Source organism: Podarcis melisellensis (genome assembly GCF_964234715.1).
Source record: "Podarcis melisellensis genome assembly, chromosome: 14".
NCBI classification, from domain to species: domain Eukaryota; kingdom Metazoa; phylum Chordata; class Lepidosauria; order Squamata; family Lacertidae; genus Podarcis; species Podarcis melisellensis.
The window spans coordinates 36,604,916-36,623,651 of NC_138546.1; the positions used below are offsets into that span (position 1 = coordinate 36,604,916).

At 42.3% G+C, this 18,736-nt stretch overlaps 2 protein-coding genes across 6 annotated transcripts in view; one reads left to right on the plus strand and one right to left on the minus strand.

The window, feature by feature from the left end:
- Positions 1 to 7,207, plus strand: part of CEMIP (cell migration inducing hyaluronidase 1) — a 167,154-nt gene extending 159,947 nt beyond the window's left edge. For all 5 annotated transcript variants that reach the window (XM_081888407.1, XM_081888408.1, XM_081888409.1 and 2 more), the window contains exons 25-29: positions 2,096 to 2,300; positions 3,169 to 3,252; positions 4,092 to 4,249; positions 4,589 to 4,689; positions 5,618 to 7,207. In XM_081888407.1, coding sequence (XP_081744533.1) covers positions 2,096 to 2,300; positions 3,169 to 3,252; positions 4,092 to 4,249; positions 4,589 to 4,689; positions 5,618 to 5,745 — 676 coding nt within the window. In that variant the 3' untranslated portion in view covers positions 5,746 to 7,207. The remainder of the gene's footprint in view (positions 1 to 2,095; positions 2,301 to 3,168; positions 3,253 to 4,091; positions 4,250 to 4,588; positions 4,690 to 5,617) is intronic.
- Positions 7,208 to 11,698: 4,491 nt separating this feature from the next.
- On the minus strand, positions 11,699 to 18,193 carry MESD (mesoderm development LRP chaperone). Its single transcript, XM_081888753.1, has 3 exons — positions 17,966 to 18,193; positions 15,663 to 15,895; positions 11,699 to 13,621 (listed from the first exon to the last, which is right to left on the minus strand). The coding sequence occupies exons 1-3, from the start codon at positions 18,146 to 18,148 to the stop codon at positions 13,357 to 13,359; spliced, it is 681 nt and encodes a 226-aa protein (XP_081744879.1). The 5' UTR covers positions 18,149 to 18,193; the 3' UTR covers positions 11,699 to 13,356.
- Between the last annotated feature and the right edge of the window lie 543 nt (positions 18,194 to 18,736).

The window sequence follows — 18,736 nt, forward strand, 5'->3', positions numbered from 1 at the left end:
ATGGGGGCCTAATGGTATCATCATTGGGACGCGGGTGGCGCTGCCAACCTAGCAGTTCGAAAGCACATCACAGTGCAAGTAGATAAATAGATACTGCTCCGGCGGGAAGGTAAACAGTGTTTCTGTGCGCTGCTCTGGATCGCCAGAAGCAGCTTAGTCATGCTGGCCACATGACCCGGAAGCTGTACGCCGGCTCCCTCGGCAAATAAAGCGAGATGAGCGCCACATCTCCAGAGTCGGCCACGACTGGACCTAATTGTCAAGGGTTCCTTTACCCTTTACCTTTAATGGTATCCTCAAGCACTGTGCATAGGACACTTATACAGAATCAGACCATTGCATACCATCCAAATTTCTCCTATGGAAACAGGGACTTCCTATTCCATTTTTATTAATCCCTGCCCATTTGCGCTAGGTTGCCCCAGCCACTCTGGGTGGCTTCCAACATATATAAAAAAACAATAAAACATTTAAAAAACTGCCCTAAACAGGGCTACCTTCAGATGACTTCTAAAGGTTGTATAGTACTAATCTCCTTGGCTTAGGGGGGGTCACATAGCTCCACACCCTCCAACATTTCTCTGATGAAAATAGGGACGTCCTATGGAAAAGCAGGACATTCCAGGATCAAATCAGAAACCAGAATGGCTTCTGTAAATACAGAACTGTCACTGGAAAATAGGGACACTTGGAGGGTTTGCCATTGGCCCCTCTAGTTCAGTACTGTCTACACTGACTGGCAGCAGCTCTCCATGGCTTTGGGCAGGGAATCGCTCTGGGGCTGACCTGGAGATACTGCCAGGGATTTAACCTGGGACCTTCTGTGTGCAGTGCAATGCTCCACTACTGAACTATGGTCCCACCGCAAAAGAGAAGTGACAGTCGCTTTGTTACGTCTGGACCATCGGGTTGGCAGCAGGGAACCAGCGGTAGCTGGGCAGCCAGTTAATGGGGTGCTGGCACTAGCAGTGAGCTGCAGTGTGCGTGGCAGATCACTGTGCCTGCTGGTCTTCAGCCACCTGCTATCTTCATTTCCTCAAAAATGCCTTCGTGCCTACGTGGGGCCTGGGGCCACTTGGAGGAAATGAAAATGGCAGATAGCGGGAGCTTTGGCTGCCGGAGAACTTTGCTGCATGCCAAGCTGCCCATAAAGTCTTGTTTTGTTTAAAACAAGCAGGCTGCAGTGATAACATGGAAAAGTGGAGGTCATTGACTGTAGCAATAAGGATTAGATAAATAAGATCAGCCCCGATACCCAAAAATTTTGAAAGGAAAAAGCTGGCCATCAGTGGCAGTGAAGGGACTGGGGGCCGGCTGGGAGATTTTGTCCAAAACAGCTGGAGGGTGCCTAGCTGGTACTGACTGTCTTACATAAAAAGGTAAAGGGGCCCCTGAACATTAGGTCCAGTCGTGACCGACTCTGGGGTTGCGGTGCTCATCTCACTTTATTGGCCGAGGGAGCCGGCGTACAGCTTCCAGGTCATGTGGCCAGCATGACTAAGCCGCTTCTGGCGAACCAGAGCAGTGCACAGAAACGCCGTTTACCTTCCTGCCAGAGCAGTACCTATTTATCTACTTGCACTTTGATGTGCTTTCGAACTGCTAGGTTGGCAGGAGCAGGGACTGAGCAACGGGAGCTCACCACGTCACAGGGATTTGAACCGCCGACCTTCTGATCGGCAAGTCCTAGCTCTGTGGTTTAACCCACAGCGTAAATGTCAAATTTCTTGAGCAGCCTCTAATAGTATGAGATGTAGTAGTTGCACCTGGAAGTAAGAATGATGCATAGGAGAGCACCTGCCTGGGATGGATGAATAGAAATGCTTTTATCAATGGGCCACGTAATTCATTTAAAGCATGCTCAATGCACATATAAACCTCCCCCCCCCAAAAAAAATGATGTTTTCCCCTTCCAGAGATACAGTTTCAACATCCTTAACAAACCGGTTCCCAGGATTCTTTGGCAAGAGCAATGCGCTTTAATGGTGCAGTGGAAGGGTTCAATATGTGCCATTTCCAGGATGAGCATCATCCTGTTCTGGCTATGGCAGCATCAGAGTCAGGGACGCTCACGGCTCTTCCATCTTTTCCAAAGGTTGCTGTTTCTCAAGTTAAAGGCTCAGCACGAAAAGGAGCCATTTGCCTTCTGCTCCGTCAGAGGTTGCGAGCGAATCAGGATCAAGGCCAACATCCCCAGGAAAGCAGGGTCCAGCGACTGCCAAGCGAGAGCCTACCCAAAATATGAGGAACAACCTTCGGTGGATGTGCCAATGCCCAAAAAGTTGCCAAGCACACACCTGGTAAAGTAGCTGATTTACTGTTGCCATTTTCCTGGGTCTTTGTTTCCGATTAAATCAGTGGATAATTTTCCTTCTGGAAGCTCATCAAACATACAGGGGTACCTCTGGTTGTGAATGGGATCTGTTCCAGAGGCCCATTCACAACATGAAAGGAACGCAACCCGGGTTGCAATTCGCCGCTTCTGTGCATGATGTCATTTTGCGCATCTGCGAGTGGCGAACCCCGGAAGTAACCCTTTCCGCTACTTCTGGGTCGCCGCAGGACACAACCAGAAAAAAAAACGTAACATGAAGCAAATGTAACATGAGGTGTGACAGTACTTCAGTCCCATTTTATGGGCAAAGTCTTAGTTTGCCCAAAGTGGAAAATCAACATTGCTGTTGAGAAACTAGGAAGCTGCTACGTACTGAATTAGACCATTAGTCCACCTAGTGTAATATTGGCTACACTGGCTGGAAGCAGCTCTCCAGGGTTTCATCTTTTCTGTGTGCTACCTTTCCAACGGTCGGGGGGGGGGGAGATACCTGGGATTATACCTTTAGGGTAGGGGGAGCAGTGTACAACAGCTCTCCTCCACTGGCTGTCAGAAACTATTGCAAGAGGGAGTCCAGAATGCGCTCTATTTGCCTCCAAACGTTCTGAATGTCCCTTGTCAGATTTGTAGATCACTCCACGTAAGACTCCCCCAAAATTGCCAAGTTAAATTTCTGGCAAGACATAAACTGGGGACCCCTCATTTGAAATAATGAACCACAAAATGTGTGAGTGAAACTGCCAGAATAAATGTATGTTTGAAAAAAAGCATGTCTAGAAGAATGGTTTTGAAAGTCAATAGATATACCAACTTTATTTTCTGTCTGAAACCAGAACAAGGACCATTTTGTAGAACTGAAGCTGGACAGCTACAAGACCAAATACTTCCATCTCAGGGATGATTTTGCGTATATCTCAGTAAGTCTTTCTTTGCTCTTGAGTAATGTGCGGTATTTTTGACACACACTATGTTTTAGAAACTTTTCATTATATTTTAACATAGCCAAAAGTCGTCTTCTATGGGACACAATTTGTAACAGAATATATATAAAATATGCAGTTGAGGAAAGAAACTCGAAATAATTGAGAAAACTAACAGATCTAACAAAGGCTTATCTGGAAGAATCTATATTTCTTCCTGAATTCTTTTAAAGTACTGTTGAATGGAATCTGAATGGATTTCGTATTACTAGCAAGGCAAGTTGATATTTAGAATTGGGCTTAATTTTCTACCAAATCATAATTAATTGTGGCTTTCTTGTCCTAATGCCCAACAAGACTGCCTTAGAATCAAGGGGGGGGGGAGGGGAGGAATATCCTGTAAGTTTTTAATATGCCATTATTACTCAGTGCTTTGGTCTGTTGGGACATCTCGCCAGCCTGTTTTGCCACATCATTTTCTAGCAATACTTTTGAGCATTACTTGTTCAAAAATAAGTTTTATGGGGTTGCTAGATACTTTATATTTCATTTCCCTGCCCCCTTTCCACCAGTGTTTTCAGATGCTTAATGCATATGAAAATGAGCTGTGTGAAATACATAAATTTTGACTAATTTCCAGTGTTGCACCTTAAATCAACAACACAAAGTTAAACGTAAAAGTTTGAAAATTTTCGTATTTCGAGGTCTGCCTCTTTTTCTTTTCTTTTCTTTCATATACAATATTTCAAATCAGCCTCTACTTCTGAAAATCCAAAACTATCAACTGTTACTGCTCTGGTCTCCCTGATAACAGCAAGAACTGATTTGTTTCCCAGGTTGACGGCAGGAAGTTTTATCTCTCTGAAGATGGTATCCAAGTAGTTGTGATCAATGGGCATGATGGGAGATTTGTTGACCGGATGAGTTTCAAAAACTCCGTTCTACAAGGAATCCCAGCACAGATGATCAACTATGTCAATAACATTCGGGAAAAGTAAGTTAATGAGAAATGAGGGCATTCAAGTTCTGGAAAAGTGGAAAACCTAGTGGTTGTAGATGTAGCGTAACAAGCCATATGCTGTCGTATAGCAGCCATGTGATTTTCTCATTGCTCCTGCAAACATTATACATACCAACCATTTCTGATAACAGATGTAAGGTAACCTAATTGGATGTGCTTGTTAAACTTCAGAATAAATTATGCATGCCTGGCGAGACATGATTGAATTGATACAGGGACCAGCACCCCAGAGTTGCACAACTGGTAGCTTTTACCAAATTAAATCACTCAGTGGAAGAATAAATGGTTTATGGATGCCTTTGTCTCCTGTAGTTCTATAGTGGTGATGACATCTAAAGGAAGGTTCATCTCAAGAGGTCCGTGGACTACCGTCCTGGAGAAACTTGGAGCACAGAGGGGCTTTAAATTGAAAGGTAAGTAGCTATTTTTATAAAAGATCCTTTGTTAAAATTGTTGATCGTTTCAGTTTACTGTGTTCTTCAATCTTTGGCCCCCAGGTGATCATCCTTCGCCGATGGCTAGGAATGAGGGGAGCTGTAGTCCAACAGCTGGGGACCACAGGACAGAGGGCTAGAGGAAGTGTTGTACCACTTCAGATTTCAGGCTCAGCAGAACTGAGCTGCTGGATCTCCATTGAGTTTAAAGATGCGAAGGCTTAGAGAATTCATGGGGAGAACAGTACCTCAAAAGCAAAATAATTTTTAGGCAGGGAGAATACCTCTTTAACGAAACAGGCAGCACACCTTTGGGCTTTTGTGTTCGAATGGCACTCTGAAATAAGATACTGAAATCAGGTGGTGGTTGTTTTTTATTTAATCACCCTCGGAATTATTTTTGGCATCCCCAAGCGTGCTTGCATTTTTGTTGCCAAAGTTTGGGTTCTTCTCATTTGGGCAAGACTTCAGTTTTCAGAGAGAGGCTTTCATGCTTTGAATAGCTTCTTTGCCTCTGTTCCTTAGCCATGCCTGCATCCTCTTGCCCTTGGTGGGATCTTTCCTGATCTGCGTTATACATTCTAGCCGAGCTTCCATTATTGTGGTTTTAAGCATTCTCCAAACATTATGGAGATTAGTGACCCCCTGACTTCATCATTCAACTTCCTTTTTTTTTAAACCAGTACCTTCATTTTTGAGAAGGCTCCCATTTTGAAGTTAAAGGTGACTATGTTGGACTTTCTTGGCAGCTGTCCACCTACAGACATGTTGTATTTGATAGAACCATGATCACAGTTCCCAATCATACACCAGGTTCTCCATTAAAAATTATGTCCATGGTTGCCTCCTTTCTTGCTGGTTCCAGTCATTTGGAGGTTTTCAACTATTCTTTTTTCCTTTCGTTCAGATAAAATGGGTTTTGTTGGATACAAGGGCACCTTCCGGCCCTTCTGGGTTACGCTGAAGACAGATGACGAAGCAGTGAGGATATTCCAAGCTCTGCCAGTTCCAGTGGTAAAGAAAATGAAACTGTGAGAAAGTGACCTGCATTGTGTGTTCCTGCTCATTAGCACGCCCTCAGTGGAAAATGCATTGAGGTACATGGCGTGCTCAAGATGTAGTATCTTTTGATGATGTACATAGAAGAAACCTTATTGTGAATGGGTTAAATGGCCACATCAGACAACCAACATTCCGTAGGCAGTCCAGGATACAGTTAGTAATAGCTCTGTTCCTCTCACAAGCGTATTTGTGATAAGAAAGGTTTGATTTCACGTCATGTTGCCTTGGTGTACTGCAATGGTCTCCTTCATGTCTGTCCGTAGGAGTCTCAGGTTTTGAATCAGTAGAAAAATGTACAAAGTGTTCCTTCTCCGGTCTCAACTTTCCAGTCTCAACTTTCAGACACCTACTCAGGAAAAAACATGCACTTCTAAGTTGAGCTCCTGGCTATGTATATATGAAAATGTAAGCAGAAGTCAGTATCAGACACAACGGCAAAAACTGAAAATGCTTTGTTGATCTCCTCACAAACTTTCTGGTGTGCTGGCATTCAATGTCAGCAGGACACTTCATAAGCACCGACTGATATCCTATTTCTGCCTGCGCATCAGTGATCCACTGAATACCTGAATGCCGCAGTTGTTCAGGGTATTGCAGAGGTTGCTGGATCTTCACAAAGAGTCCCTTGTGACAAAGGACCAAATCACTGTGGCCAAGGATCAGCTTATGAAGGACAAATGTTATCAGTTTCTCAAAAAAAAAAAAAAAAATGTGCTTGGGCTTCCTGTTACCAGCTACTTTTATTAATAAAAAAGCACATCAAAGTATGTCCCCTCACCCTGTGTAACTGCTTCAGAAGTGAGGCTGTCACCCAGAAAGGTTTTTTAAAAAAAGAATTAAAAAGGGAGGAGAAAATATTTATGGGTCATCAACAAACTGCCTTCAATGTGTGCTCTTTTTTAACTGAGTGACTGATTGGTCTCTACTAGTAACTGACCATTCGCAATCTGTAAAATTGCTTTTCAAAGGTTGCATTGTAGAAATACTGCTTTCTGAGAGCCTTGGGGAGGGTTGTGTGTTGTGTGTGTGTTCGTCACTCCAAGTATTCTACCCGAAATAGCTGGTCCTTTTTCGGAACTAGATGTATAGTGTTTTGTATATTTTCTTAAAGCTCCTGCTGAAAAAGATTTAATTTTCTATTAATTTATTGCAAAAGGCACAAAGAAGATTAAAGCTGAAGAGATAAATGCTGTTATGGGAATTAATTTTTTTTTGTACAATAGGGTAAGGTCATGGAAATGTTTCTTCAGCTAATCTGCTTTGCACTTGAAAACTTCAAAGGGCTGCAGAATGTGGTACTTCCCTTGGCAGCCAGTTTTGTATGAGGACAAAAACTCTTGGAATGTTACTTCCAAATGTTTTCACTTACAACTTAATTAACATTTAGTTGTTTGGAATACACATTTATTGGAATAAAATTTCAATGCAACTCTTACATGTGTGTGTACCGTTTACTTGTGTTGGATTATTTTATCACAATGAACTGATACCATAGACCATCATCACCCAAAAACAATTGATCTAAACCTGCCAGCAAAATGCATATTGTCAGTCTAAGGATGGTGTCATGTCACTTAGACCCTACTGCAAAGGTGCGTAGCATCAGTAATCCCACCCTAAGACTATTTCCCTTTACTGCCACAACCGTCTGTGGCAGGAGGCCCTTCCTTGTTAACCCTTCAGATCCAGAACCTTGACTCATCCAGGTGTAACTGCTTGTTGGTTAAGCTCCCTCTCCTCTCCACAATGGAGAGGCCAGGACAGAGCGAGGAGAAACTGTGCTGACATTTGCAATGAAGACCATGGCTCCTTGGGTAGGTACCATGTAAACTGGCCAATTCTTGCTCTCCAGCTTCTTGGGCAGAAGGCTCCATCATCACCTGCCTTACAGGCTAAAAAGTCTGACTTTGAACATGGTAATTCTGTCCCTCTTAAATGAGCATGGCCAGCCCAAGGTACTTTGCCACTTGAGGCACAGCACAAAATAAAACAAAAGCACACACCCCTTCCATACACAGAAGCTGACAAGCTCTCTTAAATCAAAAGTGAACTCAAGTAATCTTCACTTTCCCAAATGAGATAACCATCCATTAAAATTCACACTTCCAAGTTTTGCAATACAGTTCTCTAGCCACATAACGTGTACACAAATGTACACAGTGAGGTAAAGTGTGCATTTTCTTTTGCATATTTTCACTAACATACAAAAAGGCATTGTATTAGGGGAAATCGCTTTGCAAAAAAAACGAATGTACTAGGCAAAACTGCATTAGGAGAAACTCACATTAAAACACTGATGAGTTTTCATGAGAATTTGTTTTAAAAAATAACCTCAAACTGTTAAGAAAATGTGGAATACAAGAAAGAATACTAAAAATAAAAATGAGAAACTGAAGGTGACAAGATTCGCCCATCCCTAACCTGTACCGTTTGAATTATTTTATATTGTTCACGGCCACAAGATTCCCATGCACAGAGGTGTTGTAAGCCAACTCTGGTTTTTTCATGTCTGGATAGTGAAGGCACCAATTTCAGACAAAGGGAAGGGTAATTGGTTCCTTACAACAAATTGGTGCATATTCACCAATGTGCCCTTATAGAGCAGAAATGTAAACAATCCTGCAGTTTGGTCCCAAGTCACTGAAATACTAAGGGCAGAAAACCTGTCCAAACTGTTGCTCTATTTAAAATGACAGCCCTGCCTGGGGTTTTTACTCAGTTACTGCTCCTTTGTACAACTCTAATTCACACACTTAAAATCACCACTGATATTTTAAGTCTAGAACAGAGATGAAGCACACAAAACTCACAGCTTGCAGGTCTAAAGAAATCAAACATTTTGAAAACCTGGCCAAGGCACTTGAAAACCTGCTGGGTGGCCATTCTGGAAGGGAAAGCAAGCAAATACAATCAGATTTGGACTTTAACAGCAGAAATTTACTGTGACATTTCCTAATGCTCGACCACCCTCTAGTGGTTCACTGCTGATAACAGAGCATATCCACCACCTATGTCTCATAGACTTAAAAGATTTAACTCCAGACAGAATCCTTGCTGCTGTAAATGCAAGGAAATTATTTTAAATGGCAAGCAGAAACTTGGGAAACCCAAAGACAAAGGTAAACTTGAAAAATGAACACATGATCTCTCAAAGATGCAAGCAGCAGCTGCAGAAACATCTTGCCAACGCTCCAGGCACTCATAAGGCAAGAGGAAGTTTGCTTAAGCAAAGAAAAGCTCTCATGGGATCCACCTGACTTGCATACATGAAGAGAAGGGCACACCTAAATAAAACAGGCCACTTCCAAGGGGTTTTAACGCCTCAAATAGTCAAGCTAGCTGGTGATACTTTAAAAATGCAGCTAATTTCTTATTTCTTCTGTATTTACATAAACATAGTACGAACAACCCAATATTGCCTCTCTCCCTCCTGCCCCCATCCCCCCTTTGAGGAGGCTTATTTGAGACATTTGGATCTGAAGATTGGGTTAAAGTGGAACTGTTAGTTGGCTGTCACCCTAGTGAACGTTTTGAGTAATTTCATTTATGTAACTGACCGTCAGAAAGTTGGAAGTTCTTTTCCCCCTTCTCCCTTCCCTTCTTCCATCTCTTTCTTTTTATTTGGGGTCCTCTGTTCTGGGCCATTATCCAAGGATTACACACACACGAAGCTGGTGGAAGAACCCTATGTAAGAGGCAGTGAAAGGAAGACTTTCCAGAGTGAGAAACTGAGAAAAGAAAGAAAGATGTTAACTGATTAAGTTAATTTTATGAGAAAATTAGTTTTGGAAAACTGTTACAATGATATACACTGAAACTCAGCTAGGGGGATTTGAGGAAGTCAAGTAACAATGTTACTAAGATTGGATTAAGTATAACTAAGATCTATGTTTGTTTGTTTCAAAATTTTGGAAAATCAATAAAAAAATTTTTTTTGGAAAATCAATAAAAAAATTGAAAAAACCCAACAAAAAAATCCAGCTTCTTCTAAATATTCAGATTAAAAATATGTTTGCCACATGACATGGGATTTACAAAAGCATTCGGGAGATACATAGCAGCTAATTAGAAAAAAGGTACATTTTTTCCCTGTATTTATGTAAACTCCTACATTAATAGTGTTCTGTGTACAGAAACTGTTCTGATTTATGGTACTCATTTTGTTTTTCCTGTTCCTACAATTTCACCGTTACTTGAATGAGTTGCCCTTTAAGTCCCACCTGTCACTCACCAAATCTGCTACAAAGAACAGAATTACCTCTGCCTCTTCGCCGCAGTGCTGACAAGAGTGGATGTCACTGGCCATATGCCAACCGAAGAGATGAAAGCAAGATCAGATTCTCTGTCAAAGGATGCTTTGTCCTTGAAATGGCTGTAGGTTTCACAACAATGGCATTAATCAAGATGAGAAAAATATTTTCGCTCTGGCTGCTCATCTACTTACCTGTGTATGAAAGCTGCCTTATACCAAGTCAGGCCACTAGTTGGTCAAAGTAATAGTTTTCTCTATTCCAACTACTAATGGGTCTCTAAAGTTTCAGGCAGATGTCTTCTCAGTTGTGTTAACTCCGCTCTCTTTCCCCTGCCTCCCTCCACTTGAATTGGGGAGTCTGCACATGCAAAGATGATGTTGGAGTTATAGGCCCCATAATTAGAAAATGTCTAACAAATTAAAACACACCTGATTGCCCTTAAATAGTCAAAGAAACTGACAAAATCATTTCTGAGTAATTCATCTTGCAGAGCCACTCTTCTATAACTTTCAAACCGGAGAATCGGGATGCTAGCTTCACGGAACTGAAATCTACATAAAAATCAATTGCCACAATTGCAGTTGGAAGTTGTGTGCAGAGTAGTCACACGACCTTAGCAGAACCAGAAGACCAAAGCACGATACAGCTAATGATTAAACCTTGCAAGAAAGAAAGAAAAAAGTCATCAAGAATTGCTAGCCTGAATGCCCACATCTAACCTGGTTAGTCATTTCGGACACACTGATGGCTTGAAAGAGGCACAAACAAAAGCAACTGCCTCTCAGCTCAAACACTTCCCAGCCAAAGGCAACCAGGTGATTAGTGATCTTCAAGGCCCAGTGACTCCAACACAAAAGTGTTCCCCTCCACTAAAATCAGAGGGATATAAAGTATGTGAATTTGGTTGTTTCATACCTTGCATTTTCTTACTGCCCTGCAGGGCATTTTGTAGCCTTCTAACCTGCCACCTATGCTTATGCCTTTTGTTTGTGTCCTAAAAAAAGCTGCTACCTAGTTACCTGGAAGAAATTTTTACTTAGCACAGGTGACCAGCCAGCTTTTCATCAGGCACACACCAGACAAATTTAGCAGGCAGCATATTCGAAAACTGGCATCTTTTTAAAAGCACATCTTGCATGTGTTTTAAGCACCTCTGAACAACAAAAAACACATCTACGTTTAGCTCAGTTGGTAGAGCATGAGACTCTTAATTTCAGGGTCATTGGGCAAAAGATTCCTGCATTGCAGGGGGCTGGACTAGATGACCCTTGTGGTCCCTTCCACCACTGTGATTCTATTTCTCAACATTTCCCTGTTCTTTTGTAATAGCAGAATGGAACGCAGGAGAGCCCTTTCAAAGCAAAATCCCTAAAAATCAAGTAAAAATGAAAATAAAATCTGGGGGGGAGCGGGGAATAAACAGAAGTCTCAGGACAAACACAGTACTCAGCTATTCATTAACACTTAACCTCTCATCTCCTTCAGAACCTTGAATTAGGCCAGGAGAGAGCTTTTATCAAAGGTCCAAGAATCAAAAGAGGATAGAAGCCACTGAAGGCTTCTCAACATCTGAATTTGACACTTAATGGTGCCACCTGGTGGCCACTCTGAGCAGATACAGACATCACAAAACAGCTGTGTCCAGACACAGGACTCCACGTATCAAAAAGAAATTTGTTCTGAAAAAGGTACAAATTTATTGACATTCCGGAGGGAGTGTTCATGGTGACAGCATGGTGATATTTTCCCAATTATCTACCAACTTTATATATGAATGAACAAATTAGAGCACCCAAAGTATTGGAAGTATTTTTGGCACCAGAGAAATACAAGCTATATTCAAAAAGATCAAACGTGGCATGATCTAATATGGTGCGGTGTCCACAAATCTAAAATAAACTTATGCACCAAGGCAGTATTCTTTCAAATTAACATTAAGAAGGAAACCAGCACCTCTGTGTTTAAAGAGAGTAAGCCCCCAGTTTATAGTCACTGCAATTCTGGAATGCCTTGAGCCCAATTGCAACTGAATAGCTTAACTCCAATCCAATTTTGGCCTGTAGATGTTTGCCATGAGTGCTACAAATAAGGGGCGGGACGGGTGGAAGAACTTGTATAAAATTGTATAAAAGCCTTGAAAATCGTGTTGGCATTCAAAAAGACTATACAGTGGTACCTTTATACTCGAACGGTTTGGCTCCCGAAGAAATTGTGAATGTTCCAGTTTGTAAACATTTTTCGGAAGCCGAACGTCTGATGCGGCTTCCGATTGAGTGCAGGAAGCTCCTGCAACCAATCGGAAGCTGCACCTTGGCTTTCGAACCATTTTGGGAGTCAAACAGACTCCTGCAACAGATTAAGTTTGACAACCAAGGTACCACTGTAGTCAGAAATAATTTTCTTCCAAATGGAATACTGGTCAAAATTGACTTAAGTACCTTTTGGAATTAAGCTCTTCAATTAGTGTCAGGGTTAATTGCATCTTGATACATTTGCTATTCTTATTACATTCCTCTTACTGGATTGGCTGAACCTTTTTTATCACATGGCTCAGCCTACTGCCAGATGTTCTAAACTACAACTTCCAACAGCCACAGCCAGCACGCCCAATGTTCTGAAAGTGATGAGAGTTGTGGCCCAAAACATCTGGTGGGCACCAGGTTGAGAGAGGCTGGAGTAAGTGAACTGGCCCACCATTAGTCTATGGAAACCCTAAATCTGTTAATTCAATAGACGAGTTTATTCCCACTTCAGCTGGGCATTCGACCACCAGCAGTGAAACCAACTTACATAAAAACACTCATTGCATGCATCAAACCTGTGCTTTCCAGAATCTACTTTGGCACCACAGCTGACACTCTGAGATTGCCACTTTCAAGAAGGGGTATCATTTATTTTCATTAATGAAAATATTGCAAAGGTAGAAACTCCTAGAAAGTTAAGTCTTGTTTCTTATCGCCAACGAAACGTTCACCTTGTTGACTCCTCCAAAATAGCTGACGGCAGAATTCCAACTGCAACAGCTCTTCCCCTCTCATCCTTTGAGGAATGTTCGCAATACTGAAGGTAAACACACAGGTGCTTGTTTTAAACTTTAAACAGAGAACTGTTTGAAAAAACCCAACTGCTTGAAAGTAGACAAGGCACAATATACCAACTCCAGATCTAAAAGAAGCAATCCACTGATGTTAAGCATTAACGTTGCTGTTACTGAACAAATGCCTCTCATTAATAAGTAAACTGGTCCCTTGATTTGAAACCCAGAAAGGCCACCCTATTTTCTCCTTCCTAAAATTTCCCACCAATTCTCCTCTACAGTCAAATTAACTTATCAGAGCTCTTCCTTTGGTTTGGTTGCACGGTTGTCGTCTTTGAGGGGTCCATGTTTCTTTTCAGTATCTTTTTTCTTTTTGGATTTTTCGGGCTTGGTCTCATTTTTCCCTTTTTCGCTGTCCTTGGCTCCTTTACCAGGGTACACCTGACCTTCCAGTGTTACGTCCGCACACCTCTCCTGTTTTATCAGAAAGTCTTTGATCTCCCACGCATAGCCTCCGTCCCGCAGCATAAAGATGGCACGATTTGAACCGACGATAAACCTAGGTTTTAAAAGGGATTCAATTAGTGGCCGGCCTTTGAAGTATTGAATATTTATGTTTCAGGTAGGGAAGAGCCTCTGCCCCACCCTTTGCAAAAAAGGAACGATAAATAACCCCAAGGATTAAGTGGCATGTTGCATTTCTTAAAAGCAAGAGGTGTTTGTCTCAGAATGGGGGGGGGGGACAAAACTTGCACTGCAGGATTTATTACCTTCATAAGTAAGAATATTATAATTAACTACCTTGTGAAAATACAGCCTATTGCATTTCTTATTCAATTTTATGGTAGAGGGGAGAGACACAGATGCAGCAAAGGATGGGGAACCTCAGGCACAAGGGTGAATGTGGCCCTCCAAGCCTCCCTATCTGGCCCTTGGAACCCTTTTCATCCCACACTGGCCCTGCTTTGCCCGCTGAATGTTATTGCCTAGCAAGAGAATCTGTCCCTGAACTGTGATATGGCCCTTTGCTTTGATGGAGGACAGAGTAGGGTATGTGCAGAAACTATCTTACTGTAGAAAGGTAAAATTTGCATTTGTTTCTCTACCTCTTTTTGCCTCTGACCCAGCCCATGATCAGCGTGCGCACTCCTGATGTTGCCCAAAAGGGAATGCAGTCACTGGATTGAAAAAGGATCTCCCATCCCGGCTAGAAGAGATGGGTCTCAGCTTTATTTTAGATGTAATGGGGTTAAAAAAAAAAAGCCTCTACGTATGCTAATGTTAAAATGTTGGCTTATATATCAAGATTTCATCGGAATTTATCCTTGTAGTACACTTAAATAGCTCCATGTTGTCAAAGCTGGATAACTGGGTAGGATACAAGTGAAGTCATGTACAGTAATCCCTCCTACTTCTCTCAAGCATATTTTTTATGAGTTACACCTATCAGGTGCAGATATTTCGTTCCATGGGTTTCTTGGAAGGAGCTGAAAACAACACAATAAAGGGCTGCTCAGTTCCACAACAATTTCTCCCATAGAATGGTGGAAAATTCAGGACAGGCAAAAGGGAGCACTTCTTCACACAGTGAATAACTGAACAGCAGAAATCACGGCTACCAGATGTGGCAGGGGCTGCCAATTTGGACAGTTTTAAAAGGGGATTAGACAAAATTCATGGCAGCTAAGACTATAGACAGCAACCAGTCACAATGGATACATTTCTCCCTCTTATACTGGAAGTAGTATCTCTGAATATCAGCTGCTGGGGAACAGCAGCAGAGTATGGTTGGGTTCGTGTCCTGCTTGCTGGCTTCATACAGGCATATGGTTGGCCACTGTGGGAAATTGGTATCTGGACTAGATAGAGCTGTGAGCAGGGTGGCTTTTCTTACATCATTTCTTCCAATTCCAATCGGGGGACGGGGGACGGGACGGGGACGACACAGACATATTTGTATCCAAAGGGACAAACAGTGGGAGAAGAATACTACCTATAAATAGCCACAAACATCCATTTTCACAGCCCACTGGCAAATTGTAACAGGTTTTAAAGTCGACTACACTTTTCCAAACTAATCCAAGTGTGTTTCTACGACAGTTAAGTCCTACTATGTCCAATGGGACTTATAAGGTAGGTTTATATTAGATTGCAGCCATAATGGGGTCTAGATTATTTCCTTCCTCATATAGGAAAATATGAGACTATTTCAACAGTTTATTTTTACCAAATGAAAATTGCTAGAATTTTTTTTTACTAATTTTTAATAAAATTCCACACGGCTTTAGACTGCACTCAGCAAGAATAAGCACTGTGCCTCTGTCTCAGGAGGGGGAAGGTTACATCAAAGGAAAAAGACAAAATAAAGCTATTAATTATGATAACTTTATTCATCTTCCTAACTGAGCATGCCATTCTTTTGAAAACTTTCAAACAATTTTTCATATCCTCATTAATACAGATTAAAATACAGGAAAGAAGGTATTAATTTAAAACATGCAGTAATTTAGGTGGCCATACATATAAACACAGCCCATACAAAAGGATAATTAAACCAGGCACGTGAGGGCAGGCGTGCAACTCCAAGACAAAAATCTTACCTTTGTACGTCATAGTTGGCATTGAAAAGACTTCCCTGCCACAGATTAGTAATTTGCTCTGTCTCTTTTTCTGTAGGTTCTCCTGACACAGTGACAAACATCATAAGAGTCTTCCCTTTCTTGGTCATCTTCAATATACTCTCAGGCTTGCCTGGGTCAAGTTGGGAGAAGTCTATTGGTGCAGATGGACGCTTGTGCTCAGGAAGATCTCCTTCTTCTATATCATCATCTTTCTGTGTTGGAAACAAAATACAGGAACACTTAAGAATGCACTGGAACGGGCTGTCCTATCCTGATACAACAAGGTATGTCTTAGAAAAATTAGGCTTATTGAAAGATCTCAAGTTTAGAAGACCATGCACACTTTGCATGCATATGTAGAAACTGTTTGTCTAATGCAGCTTTCTACTTGCTAAAATAATAGAACACAACTTTTTTTCTGCTTCAGAAACAGAAATCTGGTTTTCAATTTAGCACTCTGGATGAGTGCATGGCATTACTTTATGTGCCAAGCGGCTCACTCAACAAGCTAGTTAACAACACCAGAGATCACGGAGGGTCTGGATGTGGGAAGCAAAATGAAATATTAATTCAGATAACGGAGCACTAATGAAAAAAACTGATTTAAAAATAGGTATTCTACCTACATGAAATTCATAAGCAGTTTCAGACTACTCCTAGATCCAGCTTTGCATTTAGACAGGTGGGGGCAGTTAACCTGGGAAAAGGTTAACCTGCTAATCACGTGTGCGCTGGATACTAAAGAAATTGGGCTGATGCAATGCAGCCTATGTTGGGCTACCCCTGAAGAGTATCTAAAAGCCTATTAGTGCAAAATGCAGAGCCAAATCATATGAAACTGCTGCTTTATTCTGCTATGCAAAATGCACTGGTGGTTGTTACTACAAAAGCAAAGAGGGGTGCTAATTACTATTGAGTTCTGCTTATAGTCCTTTAAACTCTTCCTATTCCTTATTTCAGAGAACAGCTCTTAATTTAAACTTTAAAACCCATACTCTGCTCAAAGCAGCATGCATATACGAATCAAAGAATTGCAGAGTTGGAAGGGGACCCTAAGGATCATCTAGTCGAACCCCCTGCAATGCAGGAATAGGCAGCTGTCCCATGCGGGGATCAAACCTGAAACCTTGGCGTTATCAGCACCATACTCCAACTATCCAGGCACACTCTTGTTCTCTCTATAACACACACACACATATACATATATCATAAAACAAACAAACAAATATGTATAACATAAAACAAAACTGAAACAGTTCCAGCTACTGAACTTAATATGTTTATGAACCTGAAAACCCCAACTTAGGTTTCACACATTTCAAGGACAGCACACCCCAGTAAAAGTACTGGAAATGTTTTGACTTCCGTAATACTGTACCTGGTTTTCTTATAGTCTCACACTGCAGTTGCCAACCCTACTCTTCCCCAATGAAGACCAATACACTCCACACATGCTCAGGGGCAGCCTCTCCTTCAGGACTATTTCCTCACCACCCCCACATTCAATTAAACGAGCTCATCCCCTTCAAACCAATCTCCCCCTATTCCCCCTCGGCCTGTGCCCATGCCCTACTTGGAGCACACCCACTGAAATTAATGGACTGGGCACACAGAAGTCGCTCCGTTAGCTACTGCTGATTTTAATCATCTCCCGAATGCTTTTAAATGTCTTGCTTTAATCTGTCCTTTTTAAAAACAACGGAAGATGTTTTTGTTTTACATTAAAAAAAAGCAGTTGAGAATATTTATACTGTATCCTGCTAAATGAATAAAAATAACTTAAGCCTGGATAGCTCAGTTGGTTAGAGCATGTATAGGGAAGCTTCTTCATGTGTAATGTTATACAATATTTGTGTGTGTATATACATATAGAGTTACATATATACATACACACACACACGTTGAAAGCAGCCCAGAATGGCTGGGGAAACCCTGTCAAATAGGCGGGGCACAAATAAATAAATAAATAACAATAACAATGCTGATAACGCTAAGGTTGCAGGTTCGATCCCTGAATGGGATACCTGCCTATTCCTGCATTGCAGGGGTCGGACTAGATGATCCTCAGGGTCCCTTCTAATTCTAATTTCTGTCAGTTTTCTGGGGGTTTTTTTGGACTGGGGTTGGATACAACCCTTTGCGAGCGCAACAAACCCGCACTCCAGCCCCAAATCCTTGCCAAGGAACTAGACGAGGAAGACGGTGGGGACCCCTCCCCCCGTGACCCTCCCCCCCCCATTTTGGGGTCCTCGCTGCGCCCCCTTTTTCCCTCACGGACATACCTCCCACTGCTCCAGCAGCCGCGCCATGTCGGCGTCGTTGTAGTCCCGAATGTCCTTTTTCTTCTTCTTCTCCTTCTTCGCCTGCTCAGGGGACTTTTCCTTCGGCTCTTCGGCCCCGGAGGCCGCGGCCGCCAAGGCACACAGCGCCAAGACCAGGCCCAGCCATCTGTAGGCCGCCGCCATCTTGTCCCGACGCGCGACGCCGCCGGCACTGGCTAGAGAAGGTTCTTCCGCCCCGATCCCGCCCCTCTTGCCAGTTCTGCGCGTGCGCCGGGAAAGGAAGTGGGCGGGGCAGCCAGATTTGAAAGCTACAGGCGGAGGAGGGTGGGTGAGTGGGAAGGTGCCGGAAGGAACGAGGGGCAGAGGGCTGTACCACTTCAGGCTGCGGGGGGGGGGGGAGCGGGACGAACCATGTTTTCGAAATTGAATAGAGCAAAACTCCTTTCCGTTTACATTTGTTTCTGAAGGGAAAGAGGAAACCATATTTCTCTGTTGTGAAACGCCCTAGGATCTTTGGATGAAGGGCGGAATACAAATTTAATAAAAATAATAATAACAATAATAACAAATAAAATATAATGATGGTGATGGTGATAATATTACAGTAATATCGTATTCCGTGCTCCCAAGACCCTCAGAGAACCTGATAACTGTAGGTGCAGAATCCAGCCAACCATGCAATCTCCTTAATGCCTATTATTATTTTAAATTTATATCCTGCCTTTCCATTTCCAGAAGAAATACTATGGTGGCTATCAAACACATGAAGGC

Excerpts from the sequence above, each read along its gene's own strand:
- MESD (XM_081888753.1), bottom strand. The coding sequence starts at position 18,148 with ATGGCGGCGGCCTACAGATGGCTGGGCCTGGTCTTGGCGCTGTGTGCC. Across the intron at positions 15,896-17,965 it reads GGCTGCTGGAGCAGTGGGAG|AAAGATGATGATATAGAAGA; the intron begins GTATGTCCGTGA and ends TTTCCAACACAG. Across the intron at positions 13,622-15,662 it reads GCCAACTATGACGTACAAAG|GTTTATCGTCGGTTCAAATC; the intron begins GTAAGATTTTTG and ends TTTAAAACCTAG.